The sequence below is a fragment of the Plodia interpunctella genome, chromosome 22 (assembly GCF_027563975.2).
Source record: "Plodia interpunctella isolate USDA-ARS_2022_Savannah chromosome 22, ilPloInte3.2, whole genome shotgun sequence".
Classification (NCBI taxonomy): domain Eukaryota; kingdom Metazoa; phylum Arthropoda; class Insecta; order Lepidoptera; family Pyralidae; genus Plodia; species Plodia interpunctella.
The window spans coordinates 1,854,761-1,878,007 of NC_071315.1; the positions used below are offsets into that span (position 1 = coordinate 1,854,761).

The window sequence follows — 23,247 nt, forward strand, 5'->3', positions numbered from 1 at the left end:
ATAGGCAAAAATAACACTTATTACTTTCATCTTAGAGGTTATGTGCTTCAAGACTAGAGTTATACGATTTTTTGTTTAAACGAATAAATATATAGGGATAAATCACACAGATTGAGCTAGCCACAAAGTAAGTTCGAAACTTGTGTTATGGGATACTAACTCAACGATACTATATTTTATAACATATTAAATAGACCCAGGTCAATCTGAAAAAGATGATTTTCCATCTTGACCTAACTGGAAATCGAACACAGGACCTCCAGTGTTGCAGTCCAGCATTTCATCGATAAAAAGAATTGTTTATATTCTGGACCCTCCTCATTTTCCGGGATGAAATGTCTATTAAGATGTTAACCCGGGATTCCGGGGCATTTTGACTCATAATTAGTTTTTCAATTATCCTACGGGAACCTAACCATTTACCTGTATGAAATGTATCTAAGATATTAACCCGGTATATAATATACCAAATTTCAAGCAAATCGGTCCAGTAGATTTCGAGTGATGCGCGTTCAGACAGACAGACAGACGGACAAAAATTTCCAAAACTATATTTTCGTCATCTATATCGGTAACTAAGTATATTCCATGAAGAATTAAAAAAATATATCCAATGTACAAATTTGGCCTTTCTTCAATTTTATTATATGTATTGATGATGATTGTCACATAAACAATACTATAAGGGTGTGACGTAGTCAGGTAAATGAAACGAGTGAATGCTCGAATAATACTACTATATTTGAAGGAATAACACAATTATATAGGTGGTACAAAGATTAACATAATAGAAGATTAAATAGGTACTTAGTCTAACCTCACATCACCGCACTTATTGAAAAAAAAAAATGAATTTATATAATATATTTTTTTTTACAGTCAAATTGATAAAATATAATCTATTTTTTACGTTTTATAATAAGGTTTTGTACGGTTTTTATGTACAATGTCTATTTTACCATACTTATTTATTATCTCTACGTTTGGTGGTATGTCCTTAATAACTTTATAAGGGCCTAAATATATATTATCTAATTTATTACTAGGTGTATTATTTTTTACTAAAATTAAATCATTTTCCTTATAGCTTACAGGATTAATATTTTTGTCATACACATACTTTCTATTTATCTTACTTCTTAACAAATTATTTCTAGCCTCTTTTTGAGAAAGTTGCAAACGGTATTTCAATTCATGTGGATAGCTCTCATAATTATAAAGAGGTTCTACATCATTTGTCAGATTACTAGGGAGAGAACATTTCTTACCAAACACCAACTCGTACGGGGTGAAATCTGTTTCAGTATGAACTCCTGTATTGTAAGAGAAACACCAAAAAGGAATCCACTTACTCCACATCTCCGGGTGATTCTCTGTTTGAATACGTAGAAACGCATTCAAATGTTTGTGAGTGACTTCCAGAGCTCCTATGGACTCGTGATGGTGGGCTGTTGAGTTGAGTTGTTTAATATTTAATAATTTACATACCTCTTGAAAAATTTCTGATAAAAACTCCTTCCCTCTATCTGTAGCTATACATTTTGGCACACCATACCTGAGAATAAAATTATTAACAAACGATCTTGCTACTTCATCAGCTTTTTTGGAAATTAAGGGATAACCTTCTACATATTTTGTCAGTTCGCATTGACACGTTAGTATATAAGAATAATTATCATTATCTCTTTCCAAAGGACCAACAAGATCTAAGAATACTTTTTCAAATGCAGTATGCGCTGTACTAGTAATTTCCATTGGTTCTTTCTTTGGTATTGAATGTTTTTGACGTTGACAACTGTCGCAACGTTTTACAAATTCTCTAACATCTTTATCAATACCAGGCCAGAAATAATATTTCTTTATGTTGTTTGACATTCTTCTCATACCAGCATGGCCACTGCTAGGCAAGAGATGAAAATCATTTAAAATTATTTTTCTATCATGTTTATTCTCAATTCTTTTTACATTACTTAAAATACATATACGCGGTCCGGACCTATTCTTATCGTTTTTTATTTTATCTAATAATTTTTCTATAAAAATTTCATTATCTTTACTCTTTAATATGTATATTTCTTCTAACTTTAATAAATTACAAAAATTATCTAAATCTCTCACAAATTCGCCTCGCGTCATTTGTGATTGAGAATCTAGAAATTTCACATAAATTGTTCTTTTACTTTCAATATAGCATAATATTTTATTTTCTTTTGTGATAATTCCCTCTTTTTTAAATTGTTTTAGTCCCTTAATATCAATAAGTTTTAATTCTACTGATTCTTTCGGTCTTATATGGGTACTTACGACCTTTGGTTGATCAGGCCTCAAGTCTAAAGCATCCATATCTACCGATGAATCTAGTTTATTTAATTTTCTTGCGCCCGCTCTTGTCATAACATTAATAACACTTTCGTGCATTTCTTTTAAATCATTTAATGTGATTCTAGACAATGCATCTGCAGCTGCATTTTCAGAACCTTTAACATATTCTACTTCAAAATTATATTCCTCTAATATGATTCTAAATTTCATGAGCCTACTCGAAGGATCTCTCATATTGAACAAGTATACTAGTGGTTTATGGTCTGTCAGTATTTTAAATGGGCGTCCATATAAATATGGACGAAAATACTTCACAGCCCATACTATTGCTAGCAATTCTTTTTCTATCACTGGATAATTCTTTTCACCTTTATTTAAGCTCCTACTAGCATAAGCTATTGGTCGTCCATTTTTGTTTGATAAAATTGCTCCTATAGCATTATTTGAAGCATCAGTTTGTACTATAAATTTATTTTGTTCCGAAAAATCGGGATACTGTAACACAGGTGGGCTTATTAGTAGTTCTTTTAGTTTTTCAAAAGAGTTTTGACTTTCGGTATTCCATTCAAATGGTACGCCTTTTCTAGTTAATTTATTTAAAGGATATGCGATTTCTGCAAATTTTGGTATGAATTTTCTATAGTAATTCGTGAAAGCTACAAATCTTTTTACTTCGTCTGAATTTGTAGGAACTGGATAATTTTGTACTGCAGATATTTTTGCAGGATCCGGCATTATACCTTCATTAGAAATCACATGACCTAAATACAAAATTTCTTTTTTAAGAAAATCGCATTTTACTGGGTTCAATTTTAAATTGACCTGACGTAATCTTTCAAAAACATCTTGTAAATTTTTATTATGAATTGTTAAATTACGGCCAAAAACAATTAAGTCATCTAAATAAATTAGACATTTTTCATAATTTAGACCAGCCATTGCCAATGTAATCATTCTGGAAAATGAACTTGGGCTAGTTTTAAGTCCCATTGGCATACGTGTCATCTGATACTGTCCTGAATGGAAAGCTGTAAATTTTCTACTGTTTTCATCTAAATTAACATTATAGTATCCTTGATGCAAGTCTAAATGTGTGAAATAAATGCTACCTGACAACGAGTCCAGAATTTCAGTAATATCTGGTAGTGGGAATTTATCGTCTTCAATCTGATTATTCAATTTCCTATAATCTACGACAAGCCTCCATTTTTTGTCTCCTGTTGAATCTGATTTTTTAGGTACTAACAGTATTGGACTAGACCAATCGCTCTTGCTAGGTTCAATTATCCCTTCCTCTAACATTTTATCAATTTGGCGTTTAATTTCGTCCTTTTGAGAGTATGGCAAACGATATTGTTTTGAAAAGATTGGATTTGTATTAGGTTTGACAGAAATAGTATGTGTGTATACATCAGTAGTACTTAATTTATCACCAGGGAGGTAAAATATATCTGAATATTTAGCGCAAATGTTCTCAATAGTTTTTTGTTCCTCAATATTTAAATGTTGCAATTTCATTAATGAGAAAAGTTTTTTCACTCTATTTGAATCGGTCGTTGACTTTTCAAATTCACAAATATTATAGTTACTAACTTTATCAATTTTTGGATTTATTTCTGTGAGTTGAACATCATTTTCAGTAACATTAAGTATTCTAACAGGAATCAATCCATCTTTTGGTGAACATATGGAACTTGCTAAAAATATACCATGTTTTATTTCTTGAGATAATATGACACAATCTTCATTAATGTCCGTATGTATAAAATGTATTGACTCGCTTCTAGCTGGGATCTCAAAAATAACATTACATGTATTTATTAAAGGTAAAGTAATTTTCGAATTAATAAATAATGTCAAAGTATTTTTACTGAAGTCTAATTGAGCTTTGCATCTATTTAAAAAATCACGGCCTAAAATTCCACTTCCTTTAATTGGTAAATTTTGAAAAACAAAAAACTTATGATTGAATGTTTCATTATTAAAAGTTAATGGTAAAAATAAGTATCCTATTGCTTGTACACTTCCACCTAAACCGTTGACTGTTACATTCTCCTTATGGATTGGAATGTTACATTCTATAGCATGTTTATACGTACATGCCGATATTGATGCTCCAGAATCTACTAAAAAATATTTTTTGTTATAATTATTACATGATGATGAAAGTAAAGAAATATAACAATTACTATCACTGGCTAAAATAAATTTTTCACTATTCCTCACGAAAAAACTGATTCAAAGAAAGTTCTGACTCTTCAAATTTTTCGAAATTATTATTATCATTATCATGCATTAAATGAATATTACGATTATTACGCATCCCTTGATTTCCTCTAGTTGAATTAAAAAATTTACCTCTCTGCTGTGGACCTCCGCTACTTCCTCGCGTGTACTGACCTCGTGACCCTTGTCCTCGAGAAGCTAGATGAGCTGCTTGCTGTCCTCGAGCTCTTCCTCTATGTACAGGATAGCGGCAACGTCCTCCACGCCAGCTTCTATAATAATTTGAACCATTGTTGAAATATTTATTATGGTATGGTTTCTTGTACATACCCATGATTTCTCCAGATGTTGAAGGAATTGATACTTCTTCATCTTGGGCTGCCTGTACAGCATCTTTAAGTGAACTATAATTCCTGGCAGAAATAATCGTACTAAGTCGACGATTACGCAAGCCGTCAGCAAATTGCTTAACAGCCATTTTTTCATTAATAGGTTTTAATATTTTATAGCATTGATCATTCCCGTCAGCTTGCGTTATCGTTAAATCAACAAATAGTTCCGTTATTTCTTTACCATAGTCAGCAATTGACAAGTCATTTTGTCTAATTTTTTGTAATTTATTTTGTATTGCCGTTGCAGCTTTCTTACACAATAATACATTTCTCATATCAATAATTAACTCATTAACTGATTCATATTTTGATTTTAATTTTAACTTAGCTTCAGGAGAAAGCCTACTTTTTAATACGAAATTAATTAAATTTTGTTTACATGTATCTTCTTTCAATAAAGTATTATAATATTCAATGTTATCAATCAACTGTTTTGTATTCGACTCCTCATTTGTCATAATAGGTAAAAGATTTAACGCCGTTTTTAAATCAAAAGAATTCATGTTGAACGATGACTTCGGCTTATCACTATTACACAACACTAAAATATTTTCATGTAACTCTAAAAATCGACTACAATAATTTTTGATTAATATAATATCATCCGAACTATAATATTTTCTCTTAAGTATTTTCTTCAAAACCTATCAGCCACGTCTCATATTTCTCATAGATTGCATTAATCTCATTTAATTTGTTTACTAACACTTTTTCCGTTCTTCGACTGGCTCCTAATTTAATTAAATATACTCTAATTTTCTTTAATTCCTCATACAATGATATAATAGTTTCCATTAGTCACTTACCACCATAACGTAGAGTAAAATATTCTTGTACCTGTGCACATAAAGAACATAACACATTAAAAAATAAATAAAAATAGACTTTAAAATATAATCGCGATTACAATTAACACTATCAAGTCCAAAGTTCAGTCACAGTGCATCATCCGTCCGTCCGTATATGGAAAGTCGCTGCATTCCTTACCGGTGACCTATATCTCGTACATAAAATTATTATTAGGATATTTGATTATATATTTAAGATACTTTTTTTTTTTTTTTTAAGTAGATTATTGTATTTTATTATTTTCACTTTTTTTTTTTTTTTTTTAATATTTATTTTTATATAATAAATTTTCACTTTTGAAATATATTTATGCACTTTTATTTTTATTTATTTTTTACACCATTTCTTTTGAATAGATTTTTTGGGGTGGGTTAAGGTCTTCCAACTGTCGCCGGAAAAGTGATCTTCTTATAGTCGCCCGATTTATCTCCTTAACAATCCATTTTCTATGGCATTTTCTATATAGTCGATATATGAAGAACAGCACGCCACACAGTATAATTAACAGGATAACACACAGGATAATATTTGTGGTGCTCATATGAAAGCGAATTTGTTCTGTAGTTGCTTTATTATCGCCAGCCGCAGCATTCTGGATGACCAGGGTTTCTTCTTTAGACTGTGGGGAGCCCATTATTTTTGTGAAATTTTTTATTCACGTGTACACTAGCGTTTAGTCCGAAACAAAGATAGAACTGGTACTTTTCCATTGTCCTTATTAACGATTACACGAGTAACGTCTCAAATTCGCGGCGCGGTGGAAGATTCCATAGGCAGGGTCGCCATATAAGGGTGTGACGTAGTCAGGTAAATGAAACGAGTGAATGCTCGAATAATACTACTATATTTGAAGGAATAACACAATTATATAGGTGGTACAAAGATTAACATAATAGAAGATTAAATAGGTACTTAGTCTAACCTCACAATACAAATATAGGCATTACATTTTTACATGAAATATTAAGTCGAGTTCTAATGTTAACATCTTTTACAGACGTGCACGGTATTCACTGCAACTTTACTTACCCTTATACGCCTACTATCATATACAGGGTTACTGGTATCAAACTTAAAAACCTCCTAAAGGCTACTTGGGTACATCAAAACAAGCAACTTTTATTCTACGACTTTTCGGGATAAGTTGATTTTTTTTATATAAAAAAATACGATCTAATTTGCGATTCTACACATATCATATCTATGTAATAGCCAAGCAATACTAGACAGTACAATAGCGTTATGTAGCGGAATCGAACATAGAGGTAACGTTTTACAGAAACGACATCAAAACAAAAAATAAAACAATATTTTTTTTGTGTTTATTACGTTTAGGCAAAAGTCGTAGAACAAACGATGTTAGTCTCTATGTACCTTATGCGCCTTTGGAAGGTTATGCGTTACATACCAATAACCCTGTATATAAAACTCTACCGTTACTAACTGACAGACAACGTACAGCCGAAACCACCGGGCGTAGGAAGCTAAAATTTGACATTACAAAATGCATGTATTTATGCAGGAAAATGTATCTTCCACAATAATGTAGACATAGCGTGTGGTAGGTGCGGGTGGGGCGGCTGCGAGCACAGCCCGCAAGCGGCCGTTGCTGGGCGGTGCGCGAGCCGCCATGTCGCCGACTAAACGCGCCGTCATGACTCTGCTGGCCCGCGCACGCGCAGCCACGCACAAGCACGCCCCGGCATGGAACGTGCCGCATGAGTAAGATGTACTTTAACTTGTTTCCAGAAATATTTTGCATAATTGTGGTCTGTTATGTCAATTTCAAAAACACGTTCTTCGGATGACATCGAAAAAAATTCGATAAAAAATGGCAAGAATACACCAAGGATAGGAATACTGGAGGATGTTGCGGGAGGCTTTTACTCAGCAGTACTGGAATAAGAAAAATCCTAGGCAGTAATTGAAATTAAGCCATGTTACGATGCTGCTAGCCGGCGCACGCGCAGCCTCGCATAAGCACGCCTCGACATTAAACGTGCCGCATGAGTAAGTTGTGCGTTAACTCAAGGCTCGGTACCATTGCTCCGTTATGCTCCTTTGTTGATCGTTGTGTACTTTACATACAATTTCTGCGCATTGACAGATCAACGCAGAACGTTGATCTGTCGATGAAAATCAACGCAACGAACGCGACGAAGCAATGGGGCCGGGCCCTAATTTCTAGAAACATTTAAAGCAAAATGTAATGTCCAATAAACAAGATATGTAGAAGAAAAAATAGGAAAAAGGATCCTGGGCTGCGACGCTTTATCTACTTGATACTGAAAGATACTTGTTTAACACTCAAAGAGCCGCATGTGTAAGTAGGAAACTTTATTTCTAGAAATTTATAGAAATAACATTTTAACGGTGATATGTACTAGTAGTCATATACTAGGGCGGGAAACATCCACAAATGGTCGAAGTAAACATCGTAACTGAACTTTTGATTCATTTTACAGAATTAAAAAAAACAATATCAACCGACTACATCGTCTTCAGCAATTGATTGATTTTTTTATATACTACTAAGTAGGCAAATAGGCATGCGTCCCACCTGATGGAAAGCGGTCACCTCAGCCTATGGACGCCTGCAACACCAAGGGCATCACGTGCGCTTTGCCGACCCTGAATAAATCTTTTCACGCCCTTTGACAATCAATCAAAATCAAATCATTTATTCAGAAATTAGGCCTTCACAGGCACTTTTTCACGTCATATTCAAAATTAAATTATATTTACCAAAGCTACAAACTACTAGCATTTCGGAACGACCACTGCTGAGAAGAAATGCCGAAAGAAACTCATTCAAACAGTGTTGGTACCTATCATGCCAGAAGGTCTTACCATTTTTTAACGAACTGGTAGTTAGTATTTTTGCTAATATAAATTTATGTAACAGTTTTCATCAGTCATATAACAATGTAAGTACACAATAAAGTACATAGTGAAAAGGTATACTGAAACATATTATGATTGTGATCGAGTGCTGATGAAAAGAAAAAAATATATGTGTATAATTAACCAACTTTTAATAAGAGATCGAGCTGATCAGTTCCTCCTGGTAGTTTGATTAAAAAAACTCAATATTTATCTTCCTCCACAGACACACTGCCCTCTTGCCTCTCATACGAGACGAATTCGTCACTGGAGTGGGGGTCAACATCAATCTAGCGTAATAACCAGGACATCGACAGGGTGTTACTACTCAACCATAGGGTAAAGATGTGAAAATATATGTATGTTTATATATTAAAATATCTCAACTGTGTCTAGTCGAATGAACAGTGCTTATGTAAATGGAACTGAGGGCGAAGTGTGAGCATTTCACTTCTCACCACCGAGTCGATTCGCAGTGAGACGCAGCGAACCAATCACAGTGCGCCATTGTGACGCAACGACAACCACACCGCAATGTGATTGGTTCGCCCCGTCTCACTGCGAATCGACTCGACAGTGAAAAGTGAAAGGCAAATCCGTACTTCGTCCTCTGTTCGAATTATTTAGATGGCGATACGATTATGTTCTCGGAAATATTCGTGCTCACTCCACGGTACATGGTGTAAGTGTAAGTACTCAAACGAATGGGTATAAAAGGTGAAAGTCTTGCTGCGCATCTAGTCAAGTACCTAAGTCTAGTCAAGCAAAATCATAATCACCACATTTTGTTGTAGATTTTATTTTGTAAATAACATTTGAGTACAGGATGTTACTATTCAACCATGCAAATTAAATAATGGAAAGCCCCTTATGTCATTATTCTTTGATCCGCTTGAATATCTGATCGGGTTATAGGACCAAGCATATCTGAAGACCTACCACGAAACATGACAGCGTGTTCGCATCGGTCGAAACGCTCTGAGAATCACCAACTTTGTTTTGAAAATCTATATATGTAAACAACGATTTATGATTATAAAAATTATATAAGATATTAATTATAAGTTTAAATTTTCAAACAATTGAATTACCTAATATTAAGACGTTAATTAGAATTAATCACGTTTAAAGTATGACGCCCTGTATAGTATAAATGAATGAACAATATATATAGTAGGTTGAGTCAATAATTAAAAAAGTAGTTAGTAATTAGTTTAATAACTTAATTTGATTTGTACCTGTGCATTACTTAGTTTTTTTTTATTAACTTTATCTTATATATATTTTTTAATTTAAATCTTTCGAAGATTTGAAATTTTTACCCATAGAATGGAGTCACACTCATTACGCCACATTTGCTGTATATGTTGCATTTTTTGTCATGTAAATCCCTGTTAGTACTACCGCTGGTAGTATTAACAGGGATTTACATGACTGCAAGGAAATGGTTATGTGTATTGCGCGTATTTTGTATGTAATATTCTTTATTGCCTCACACTTTCCAAACGACAGGATAGATTTCTATATATTTCTATCTCACTACGATCGTCTCGACCGCCCAAGGGTTTTAAGAAAAGTTAACTTAAGAAAACAAAATGGAAACTATGAGATATTCATATTTGATTTCTTTCTACTTTCTACATGATAGACCAGATTAAAGTTCTTTAAGGATTTCGAAAAAAAAATATCGAATTACAATCCTGAAAAAACAACGATACGACGATATAAAATATAAATAAATATTAATCACAAATCACACAGATTGAGTTAGCCCGAAAGTAAATTCGTGACTTGTGTTATGGGATACTATCTCAACGATACTATATTTTATAACAAATACATATATAGAAAAATTTCAATCTTCTTTCAGTCGACGTGCAGGCAGTTTTCTGAACTTCAAATTAATTGTTTGTTTTCACCCGTGGTTCTACTGTGACTGGTACTGTACTATGTGCAAATACGGCCATGTTTAGACTTGCATCAAACCAAATGTACTGCATTAATTAAGGTGATATGCAAACGTAAACATGGCTAACAAGCATGAATATATTGTTGACTCAGTTCAAACATACGGTTACATTCGCATCCTGCCATAAGGACTGATTGATTGATTGATTTTGACGTCAATAACTGATATATATCATCCTAAATTGAATAAAGAATTTTGAATACTAGTCTTAAAAAGCCACATTAGTGGTTCTCAAAGCGTTACGACGGTTGCGGCCGCACTATCTTACAATTTTTCAAATCTTAACAAAGAAAGGCTACTATCTGTCTTTAAAATAATTAGTTTTACTATATGTCTTTAAAATAATTAATCGGTACTGTGGTAATGTCAATTTTATGATCGTTCCGAAATGCCAGTAGTTTGTAGCTTGTGAGAAATAACTATTTAATATAAAAATTGACGTGAAAAAGTGCCTGTGAAGGTCTAATTTCTGAATAAATGATTTGAATTAATGATTGATTTTGGAAATGATTTCTTTCTCGAAAGAAAATTGTCGGATCGTAACGACAGCGCGGCCGCAGCGGTCGAAACGCTCTGAGAGCCTCCCATTAATGAAGAGGCTGTTGAGAATAGACAAGACGTGTAAACATCCACGGGAGCAAAGAAGTGATAGGAAATAAAAAATAGGAACTTTATCATTTAAATATCTGGTCATAGAAATGGTTTTTTCCATTAATGAAAAATGTATGGGTGAAAATTTTGACCTGAAAAAAAAATGTTATTTAGACTTAAAAATTAAATCCCAATAAGTTTATAAATTATGTTTATTATAAGTAATAAAGGACCATGGTGTATTAAAAATTATCCTATGCCTTTTAGTGAAATGTATGTATATATATAATTATATCAATATTAGTGACTAAGTATATATACAGACGAATTAAATATAAAGGTGTTTCATAAAATATTACTAAATATATAAAAACTGTCTTTAGGATATAATTTACTGCTTACATAACATTATGTGAGATATTTTCAAAATTTTATACAACTTTCAAGGAGAAACTGAAACTTCACAATGAAAAAACAATAATCGTTTAATAAAAACTGAAAAAAGAAATTGGAAATATCATACAGGAAGAATATTATTTTTTAAAAGTACATATTTGGTTTGGTTTTATAATCAATTAAATATAAATATATTCACACAGCACAATTCATGATTTGAAACATATTGCAACAACAAGAATATACAAGTTTGATCTTTACATGTAATTTATCAAATAAATAGATCAATTTGAAAATAAGTAAGTGATTTCTGTGTTTTAAATTTAAGGCATTTGTATTTAGATACACACTTTTTAAAATTCTTACCTAAAATTATAATAAAAAAGATTTTTAATTGTAGGCCCTAACCATTTGTAGACACTTTAATATAATAAAAAATAATAAGTATATATAATAATAAAGGCACGTCCAAGCAGTTCAAAATTAAAATAAAGTTAGTATTAATATAAATGTTTGAAAATTAAATCAATAAACATCAGTTTAATATGATAATTAAAAATATTAAATTATACGTTTTCGAATAATGTATCGCTTTTGGATAAAATGTAATGAAATATGTAACTTTAAAATAAGTTTGAATTAAATTATTTAAATATAAAACGATAATTAACTAAAACATATTTTAATTGCTTGAAACCTCGTCTGTTGTTTGTGATAATCTAGTTAGATGAATTTTGCTATATCTCTTATATAATACACAATAATATATTAAGATTACGTATGTATAGTTTAAAAGAATTTCTGACGAATGTTGTTTAATTTATTGAATTTATTTTTCATCTCCATATTATAATTAAAGTGCGATAACACCAATTGTATCTGATAATTTCAAATCTGTAAATACTGTAAATTATATTTTACGAAATGTTATACTGACTTAAATTAATATATTTGAGTTTTCGACAGTGTTGTAGTAAGTTTGTTTTTCCTGTATTTATTGATAGTTGATAATAATGTAATTTAAGTCTTCCAAAGTGGAATTACGATACATGCTTTGTAATTTATCTGAATGTTTGAGTTATACATTTCAATATGATTGTATAATTATTTGAAATTTATTTTCCTGGGATATGTACGAATTATTATTTTCTTCTGATAATCAGGTGTTCAGAAACTGCTTAAGTGACTTATATTTTTAGTTAATATAGCAATGTGCACTGAGATCAAATGTAGGAAATAAACATACAATCTAGCAATGATATTTTATTCATATCCCATTTATAACCACAAAAAAGTCATCTCGTATCAGACAACAGATACGACAAATAAGATTTGTGTAGATATACACTCAAGATTTAATACTACTTTAATGAAAACTTCAACCCCTCAGGTCGAAGTTTGTATGAATAATAAACAGGATTCTTTTGATACAGGTAAAGCAAAAGGCAGATACTAGCTCGCTGGATAAGGCTGCTTGCTGTCTTGCTGTCTTTATGTGTTAGCAACAATATATATATATATATATAACTTTATAATATTGTATTAGTAAAAAATAAACATTTTAATGATCAATGATAATCCGTTGAACGTTATATATAATAGCTGTAACAAATATTTGACAAAACAAAAACACTCACAACAATCACATAGGAGGAACTAATAAAAAGTTTGCAAATTGTTTGACTATTCATTCGATATTGCCAACTTGGAGGAAAAACAAATAGAAATAAGGAACTTAATATCGATAACTTGCAACCCAACGTCCATTGCGACATTAGTGTTGTCGCTGTTATCAAATTATCGATATATATTTTTAGGATGGAATTTTTTGAATTTACTAAGTCTAGATGTGCAGGTTTTGTTCTAATTCTTTCTAACTCTGATACGTATATATGCTTTTAAACATTATTTAAAAACTCAGAACGAATGAAACGACTCGATGAGAGATCGCTTTTATGAGCACGTCATTGTAAATACTAGATATAAATAACTACTGCTTTTAAAAACTGATTTTTGAAATATACTTAGGTCTATCTGAAGCAATACTGAACTTTCAAAAATGTATTAACAAATATAAATAATCTATACTTATAAATATATAAAGACAAATCACACAGATTGAGCTAGCCCCAAAGTAAGTTCGAGACTTGTGTCATGGGATACTAACTCAACGATACTATATTGTATAACATATAATATACAGATAAATATCAAAGACGCGGGTCAACCTGAAAAAGTTCATTTTCCATCTTGTCTTGACCGGAGATCGAACCCGGGACCTCCAGTGTCTAGCATGATGGCCATTAGCCACGGAGGTCGTCGAACTATCAAAACAAATAAATCTGGAGCAAGAAACAACTTATAATATACTAAAGTATGGACCTGCGGCGCAGTAACTTTAACTTTAAACTTCGTATTTTGTGTCACAGTATTGTTTTCGAGTCTCTGTGAGTTTTGTTGCTATAGATTTTAAAGAAAATGTCATTTTTGCTACATCTTTAGTGCTTACGTCAGATAGGTCTTGTTGCATTCTACTCCATAGTCGTATTCCACATGGCTGACGGTCGTGGTCATTACGTGGAATGAAACACACACAACAACTTTCTTGGCATTATTAATGGAGTGGTTTGCCATTGCCTTCTCCATTTCACACACAATAAGAATCAACCAGTGCGCAGGTTTCCTCACGATGTTACAAAAAGAGGGGTGTTATAAATTTAACGTCTCTGTCTCTGTATCTGTGTATCTGTCTGTGGCATCGTAGCCCCCAAACGGATGAACCGATCTTCGTTTAGTATTTTTTTTTTTGTCATAGATAATTATATCCCGAATGTCCTCAGTCATGTTTCATGAAAACCGCTTCAGCCGTTCAAAAGTTGTAGCGAAATTAATATTGAAAGTCGGCGTTTTTTCAATTTGTCTAAGAAATAAACTTGTCAACTTTATTCTTGTGCCATCAGTACCATTTATCATTCCCCACATTATGCTCCTAATTTGAATAATATGAGAATTCAGTATCCCCCATTCTCATCGTGTTTGAATAAAAAGACCACATTCAGTTTGAACCCGATAGATTTTCCCGAATGTGATATGAAAGGAACTATTGAGCGAAAGAGTTCGTTGATTTGATTGTCACATTGCGAATTGAAAATATGAATAGAATAAATAGGTAACCAAAAAGTGCTGGCTTGATGAATCAGTGGTAATACATGAGATGTGGATCGAATAGTCTCAGGTTCGAATCCTACTCGTGCCATATATTAATTTGTATACCAATCTGACTAATATATAGTAGTTTTACTTGCTTCCGGCGAAGGGAAACATCGTGAGGAAACCTGCACACTGGTGGACAGTTTAGTTCACTAGTGTGTATGGGACTACCTGCCGCTAGATGGCGGTAAGTAGTCGTAAAAGTCATGTCAGATGCCTTTAGGCGACTTGAACAAAATCTGACACCAGTGTTAGCAATAACACACTCGATATGGTGATGATGCTGGCTTGATGTCGTCATGGATACGCGTGCCCGTGATGTCGAAGACCGTGCGAAGTGAAGCGGGTGATAGAAATAGTAGGTAACCCGGATCTGGGCTCCGACACTCTAGCTGCGGAAGAAACCGAGCTACGCTCAACTGACAGAGAAAGATGGTCATCTTTCTCTGTCAGCCGCATTCGTATTTTAAAATAAAATGAAATTATTTAAAACCTTATCCTATCTTCTTGGTGCCATGACTCAAAAATTTGTTACGTATTCACTTCATTTCTTCATATTCCTCATCAGAAAAAAACTTAAAAAATACGAAAAATAAACTAGAGCTACTTTTAAAATGAAAAAGTGTCATCTCGTTGGATTCCCGGGATAAACATATTAGTCTTAATGTGTTTCATTTAACAACAATTGTTATTGTTATGTGAAAACGTCGTCCGGAACGGAAGGAATAAGCTGTTTGTAACTGTTATTGAGGGTAATGAAGACTCCTTGTGATCTTCACGCGTTTTTATTGTGTCGCATTGAAAGCGGAGGTCGGATACTGTGCATAGCGCGACTTTGCTATTTACATCTGACCATCGAGTCGATTCGCAGTGAGACACAGCTGATCAATCACAGCGCGCCATTGTGACGCAATTACAACCACACCGCTATGTGATTGGTTCGCTGCAACTCACTTCGATACGACTCGGTAGTGGGAAGTGAATCCCGCACTTCGCCCTGCAACATTTTCATTACGATCCAGTTAAACCCAAAATTATTCTGCTCGATACCACCAAGGTGTTTGCTTACCATCAGGCAACACTCTTTGGACCACGAAACTATTTAAAAAACCTCACGATCTCGGTGGCGCAGTGGTAAAGTTCGTGCCACTGAACCGAGAGGTCCTGAGTTCGATCCCAGGTCGGGTCATGATGGAAAATGATCTTTTTCTTATTGATCCGGGTCTTGGATGTATATCTATATATGTATTTGATATAAAATATAATATCGTTGAGTTAGTATCCCATAACACAAGTCTCGAACTTACTTTGGCGCTAGCTCAATCTGTGTGATTTGTCCTAATATATTTATTTATTTAAAAAAAAGTAAAAAAAAAAAATATAACAGCGACAACACTATGATTTCATATAACACTACGATTAAACACAAAAACCATGAAACATGGCCTATTGGTGGTACTCAGAGCGTTTCGACCGCTGCGACCGCGTAGTCCATACAATTTTTCAAGAATTAGGCTCACTACCTGATTAATAATGTAGTAATGTAAATTTTATAAATGGTTGATTGTTGAAAAAGATTGCTTCAGTAGTGAAACGGGTGCGGGGGAGCTCGAACATGGTTGTGAAGACGGTGGGAGATCGGGTGGACTCCAATCTGCTCAGCGGGTTCAACGAGCTTCACGTATTGAGGACACGTTGAGCCTGGGAGTGGATTTCCGGTTGAATATATTGAATTTTCATTACTATTATAATATTATTTTATCAAATTTAATTTCATTTAATTCAATTTGCAATTTAAAATTTTTATCTATGGACAAACGTCTGAAAATATATATATTTTTTTAATTTATTTTATTGTAGAAACGATTCCTTTCTCAAGAAAAGTGACAGATCGTAATGACAGCGCTGCCGTAGCGGTCAAAACACTCTGAGAACCGCCAATAATCTCTATACATATCTCTACAGATGGCTCACTCGCTTGCTAGGCGTCATAGAACTGATATATTTACAGTAATTACGTAAGTTGAGGTAAGTTTAACAGGCAGTTAAATTAACTACTGAGCTCAGTGGAACTTAACATTAATATAACGTTTGCTGGTTAAGTTTGAAACTCAAGTTTAGGTAACATACTGTATAAACTCTTCTTCTTCATAGTCATATTCCTCATGGCTGAGGATCGTGATCATTAAATGGAATGAAACACACAAATTTCATCAAAAACGTCTAGCGGTTTAACGGTGAAAGAGAAACAGACAGACAGACTTTCACATTTATAATATTAGATAATATCTATCTAAATACAAGCTGAAAACATACATAGGTCGTAAACGAACAAAATAACTGCTATAAAAACGTTATCTGAAACCCTTCGTGTATTAATGTAGGGCTTTCAAAAGGTTGCTTAGTCAGATTTTGTATAAAAGTAAAAAAAAATATCTCAAAAATGATATAAAAATCTTTATTTCTACTTTGAATTATATCAATAACTTATTGACGTCAGATGTACTCTTAAAACTACCTAAAAAATAAGCTAAAGTATGTTTTGTCTCTTTCTGTCAATGGAGAATATTATAAAGTGCGATAGTGACAACATATTTTACCTTAAATGCTTTAGCGTTTTTAATTTACGAGTAAATAACGTAGTAAGTCTACTGTCGACTTTTAAAGCGCAGGTGAAGAAGCGGAGCCTATATTCTCTTCTTTCTTTTAATTGTTCAGTAATCGATCGGAAAATGATAGTTTTAATCGATAACATTGTATCGATAATATTATACATATTAAGAGATCTATATAAAACTTCGATATTGCATCATTTAACCTTTTTAAAGATAAATCCATTGTTAAACATTCTCTCAACAATAAATATTAGAAAAAATAAGATTAATAATGAAAAATACAACCGATTTCTACAACCCATAAGCCGGCCGGAAGTCGCCCGACCCGGGAACAGGTACGTACTAGTTATAACCAGATATAACCTGTTACAACTAGTACGATAACGTATGAACTCGCTTTATAAAGTTGGGCGTGAAAACGGAAGACTGCTGTCGACCTGGATCTTCAAAGTCGAGATGAGCACAAGCGTGAATAGATCACATGAACTGTCTTGTCCCTTTCACACATCAAACATTTTTATATACAGCGAAAGAGATAACAATATATTATACACCTATCACGAATTTGACAGGTTTTTTTTTCTTTGCATAAATAGGTTAGTTCGTCAAGGCGTCATCGACTTTTCAGTTTTTTACTTGTGGGAGAAAAATGTTTTTAATCGTTAATATTGTCTTTTTGAATTGAAGCGTTTTTTTTTATGTCGATTGTTATGACGCCCCAACTAAGGTCGTTTGACGTGCGTCACTATAAAAACCCTGTACACTTTGGTTTCGTCTGCGCACCGTGTCAGGTAAATAATAATTCTCATATTTATGTTTATAAGTAAATCTATGTTTAAATTGTGTAAAATATGTGTATCACAAGTTTACTTTAATCTTTTTAAATGTGATTTATTTTAACATAAGTTTTCGTGTGAAATAGGTAAAGCAACCTACACGTGTTTTTGTTATATTTAATATAATAAATAGCGATTATTGCTGTATTTCGCTAATTTTATTTATCGCTCCCACATACTTATCAAAAACAAAAATATATATGGAGCTTTGTATGATAGTGGACCATGGAATTAATAGATAATCCACGTACTTACTAAATCCATGTAGCGGTTCAAGTAAAGTCACTGATGTTGGAGTGACATTTGATAATCGTGTTCATTATGTGAATGCATTTATGTATTTTATTATATACACAGGCAACAACATAGCCTATTATTAGGTAGTATATGTATTTATTGATTCATATTTTAACCTTTTCCTGTCAGTCACAAACACACAACTGAAATAACATCAAATGGATACTACTTAAATTATAAACTTCAATGGTCAATGGCAGCAAAACTCAAAAATACGCTGCCATTATTAAAAACATGAACTAACATCACTAAAAACGGTAACGATGAAGCCCATAACATTCCAGAAATAGGTTACGCTTAAACACTCGATAAACCCGCTCCGTCACTAGTACTACGGTACCTAGTACCGCAGATAAGCGCGTACGCTTATCTTACGGAAGTCACACCGACGGAACAGGTAACAGGTAGCTGTTACGACGAACGGCGCCTTATCATACGTGTTTACGTGCTTGTGCACTGGTGTTGTACCTAGTATAATTAAGGTTATTTAAAAAGTATCGCTTACAGAAACATACATTTTGCTTTGTTTCGGGTAAAGGTTCGGTAACGTTGGACTTATACTTGTGTGGAGATACGTTGCGGGATATTTGTATGTCCTTTGTGCGCAAATAATATACAGAATTACTCGAAAATTCAAGTAGTAGACGCTAGCTATGTCAATTTCATGAAACTAATTTAGTACGGATGGATATAGAGAGAAGACAAAAATATGGCAAACATGCCTCTATAATAAAAATACCTTTTTAAAACCTATTTGCAATTGGTTGACATATCTGGTTAACCAGATGAAACTGGATGACCTATCTAAGAGCCTACACACAGAATAAGAATTAGTCTCCAGAGCTACCGTTACCCAAACTCAAATCGATTGTCGAAGTAAAAAAGAACCGATGTCCATTCGATTTCAATTAATACTCGAGCAAGCAAAAGTTACGGATGTTATCGCCACTAAACGAACTGATACAGTTGTCCCAACTCTGATTAAACGATGTGTTTAAGGCACAAGCTGTAGCGGTAATAATAATGTCCCAATGCAAGCCACAAAAGTCCATGACGCGTGAATTACTTAAACATAATAATGAATAAATAGATAACACGCCCCACACTAAGCACTAAGATTGTATCGTGGGTCCGATGGACACAAACACAGAAACTGACGCAATACGATCAAATACAAATATTTTCCCTCGTTGGGAATGAACCTAGGACCTCCAGATAGCGGACAGGAATACCATTTAAGAACGCTTCTATCCACAGTTTAATAATCATGCAGTTGTCTTACAGTTTTGATTTATATACTAAATAACAGGTATTAAACGCGCACATACCTTTTCTATTTATGCAACGCGAAAGTTTAAAAATAATTTTGATATAGACCAGGTGGATATTTCTAGACATGCCTTCTACTATAAAAAGTTAAAGTATATTTCAAGCTAAAATATGTTTTGTCGAACGAGACAATAAACAAACATACTTTAGCTTAAAATATGCTTTAACCTTCTTATGAATTAGAAAGTAACACTTGTTCATTCTCTTGCTCTGAATAATCCAATGGTTTACTGTTAGATAATACTTTTAACATTATGCCCATCTAATGAACATTTTCAAATTGTATTTTATACAATAAAGTTTAAATAATACATAAATGTATAGAAATTAAATCGCTAAAAGCCTTAAATTTGTACCACGCATTTATTTGCTCCCTCGGACCAAAATTAATTTGTTTTTAGTCCGTTACATAAATAATCGCGTGAGTATTAACATTGCCTTTTTTCGGCAACTCTCGAATAATAAATCCCTGTCTGTTTGTCCCATTATTGTGTTTGGAGTTCAGAATGTTATTTTTGTCAGTATTATTATAATTTATAGTCACATTAGGAACTTTAATGACACTTAGAATGATTGGTCGAAAGAAACGATGGGATATAATTGTGATTGTTACATATTGAAACATAAAACACTTATCACGTTATTGCGTCCACATACAACAGTAAAAGAGGCAGCATATGGACGTTACTAACGTGCCACGTGTTTCTAGGTATCGTGGTAGGCCTTCTAGTAGTTGACAAATAAATTGATTGATTAATTGATTGATAATTTGAAAGTTTGGAAAAAAACTTATCTAACATATTTCTAGTTCTGTTTTAATACAAAATTTCATTAGAAGGTACTATGAGAATTTTTGTAAAAGAAAACAAGATTTAAAAATTCAATATTTTCAGTTTTGAGTATGCTCAGGTCATTCTGTATCAATCTTAACCATTTTCCGGATTGTATCCACAGCCATAAAGGGTCGAAGCCCAAAGTCCGTTTTCCTACTTACTGTCTCAAGTTTGACGTTTCTATCGGATTCATGGTACAAATATTATAAATATCTGTCTGTTAAGCTTTCACGTCTAAACCACTGGACCGATTTTGATGGAAAACTGGTATGCATGTAGTTAAAGAACCCCGTTCGAACATAGGATACATTTTAAAAAATCGAGCCTCAATTATTAGTTCAGTTATGTTTCAAATGTTGCTTAAACCGTCAGCGTAAGAATGTTCCGCTTAAAAATCATATTACAGTATGCTGTATTAGGTACATTATGGCTAAAATTTTTATGAATAAATATATATAACAGCTCGATCATTCAATCGATAATAGTTAAAAAAAGAAACTAATCACATCCCGCAACGTGGATTGCGTAAATCTAATAAATCGCCCGTTATTTCTACACGTTTGTCGAGTTTTATTACAAGACGTCATTCCGATAGAGCCTTTTTATTGCGAGCGAGAGAATCTCTTAAGTTATCTGGGTCTGTCACTTGTCAAGATTTATTCTGTACCTACCATTTGTGAAAACGTATTCTCATCGACAGATTGTAAAACATGGAAAATTAATTCTCTGAACGATTGCAAAGTTCTCGGTATAGACAAGTTCTCTATATGACCTGAGTCCGCTGCTATAGAGCGTCGGAGCTCAGGGTACGATTAAAGTTAATTACATAAATTTTCTTAATTTTTAATTTGAACTCTCATCTCTGCCTGTTCCCGGTTGCGTTCCGGGTTGTGAAGCCGCGAAGCGCGGGGTCAGCGTAAAAAAAAAACTTTACTGTGATTTTACAACCGGCCGCCTACCTGACCCCAACCCTCCTTGGGAATGCTATTGCCTATCAGCTGCCTAGCCTAGGCAGTCTCGTCCCTTTCGTCTCGTACGACATCCACGGGAAATGGTGTGGTCCTATTTTATTGGCGGACTACCCACGCCTCAACTTTTATAAATATACATAAATAAATAATTTATATGTTAAACATAAGTATGTACAGTAAATACTGATGTTACATTATTTGGTTCAGGAGAAACGAAGAGGCTCAGTTTGATCTATTGAGTGCCTCTCGTAGCCATTTGCCACGAATTCGGCGCAGCTACGTGGTTCTACGAAACACGTAGCACAATCTATGTTTTATGGTATATGCTAGATTAAAATAGTTTGTGCTGTTTTTTACTTGTCGAAGTGACGAGCTGCTTTGGAGATTATTTGCTATCTGGTAAATAACTGTTTCTGTTTCACAATTTTGGGTGTTACCAGTGTCATTAGGGGCTGTGACGCTGCCGAGCCCTGTGTCCGTGTAAAAAATAAACCTTACATTTTGTAAAATATTTGACCACGTGCAAATTTTTGACGATTTTTTTTTTGTAATTATTTTTGAACACAGATTTTATCACATGTATTTTAGTCAGCAAGAGAATTAATATTTTATATCCATAGAAAAAATGATGTTTAAATCGAACCATTTCTTCACAAATCAATAATCTCTAGATTTCCATTTATTTTTTGTTCTAAGCAGGCGAACAGGCGTGCGGTAACTACTTACCATAAGGTTGGCACAATTTTAAGTGTCATCACAGCAGTCTCTGGACGCATGTAATACAAGCGGAGGTAAGCGTTGCCAACTTTACGTTTGCTCGAAAGAATACAAAATTAAAATCCTCATTTACACACTATTCTCATATTTTTACAATTTTTTTACTTTCAATGAGCAATTTATGATCTCCCCTTATCACTAAACCACTGAACGGCTATCGAATATCGTCCATGCAAACCGGTACATTCCGACGCGCACCAGTAATATCTAGATGGAACCGGTAATATCCAGATTCCTGCAGGTGCACCGGACACATTCCTGAAGCGGACGCGGTCGTTTGCGCAGGTTGGACTTCCAAGCGTTTATCACTTGAACTTTTTATACTCACGATAAAATGAGTGTAATGCAGTCAGACAGTCCTATGTTTTTATTGTTATACGTGTTATATATTATATGTGTAGTTCTTACAAATTATCGAAAATGAATGCTCTAAAACGAAAACAATACTAAATTCACTTGTTGGGTGGTTCGTTAATTGGTTTAAACTTTATTGAACAAGTTATTAAGTTAACAATATGTAAATTTGATTCCTTAAGCTGCCACGTTCTGCTACTACTCGTATATGCCAGTCTAACTTTAGAACCAAACCGAAAATAGCAAAAGAAAGTTGTGCTATGAAAATTAAAACAAAAATGATATTGATAAATACAAGTTTGTGTCATAAATATAATATTTACATATCTATTATGTCTGCCTGTCAATCTGTCTGTCTGTTCAAACTCAAAAACAACTGCACGGATTTTCATACGGT

General features: G+C 33.4%; 1 protein-coding gene and 1 pseudogene across 10 annotated transcripts in view; one reads left to right on the top strand and one right to left on the bottom strand.

Moving 5' to 3' along the window:
• Positions 1-12,966, top strand: part of LOC128679690 (KH domain-containing, RNA-binding, signal transduction-associated protein 2-like) — a 172,490-nt gene extending 159,524 nt beyond the window's left edge. For 2 of the 10 annotated variants that reach the window (XM_053762085.2, XM_053762084.2), the window contains exons 10-11: positions 7,355-7,511; positions 8,899-12,959. In XM_053762085.2, coding sequence (XP_053618060.1) covers positions 7,355-7,511; positions 8,899-8,971 — 230 coding nt within the window. In that variant the 3' untranslated portion in view covers positions 8,972-12,959. Of the gene's footprint in view, positions 1-7,344; positions 7,519-8,898 lie in introns of those variants that run through there. The other 8 variants (XM_053762086.2, XM_053762087.2, XR_008405774.2 and 5 more) reach the window with 7 other exon arrangements.
• Positions 721-6,699, bottom strand: LOC128679689 (uncharacterized; annotated as a pseudogene).
• Positions 12,967-23,247: the final 10,281 nt, after the last annotated feature.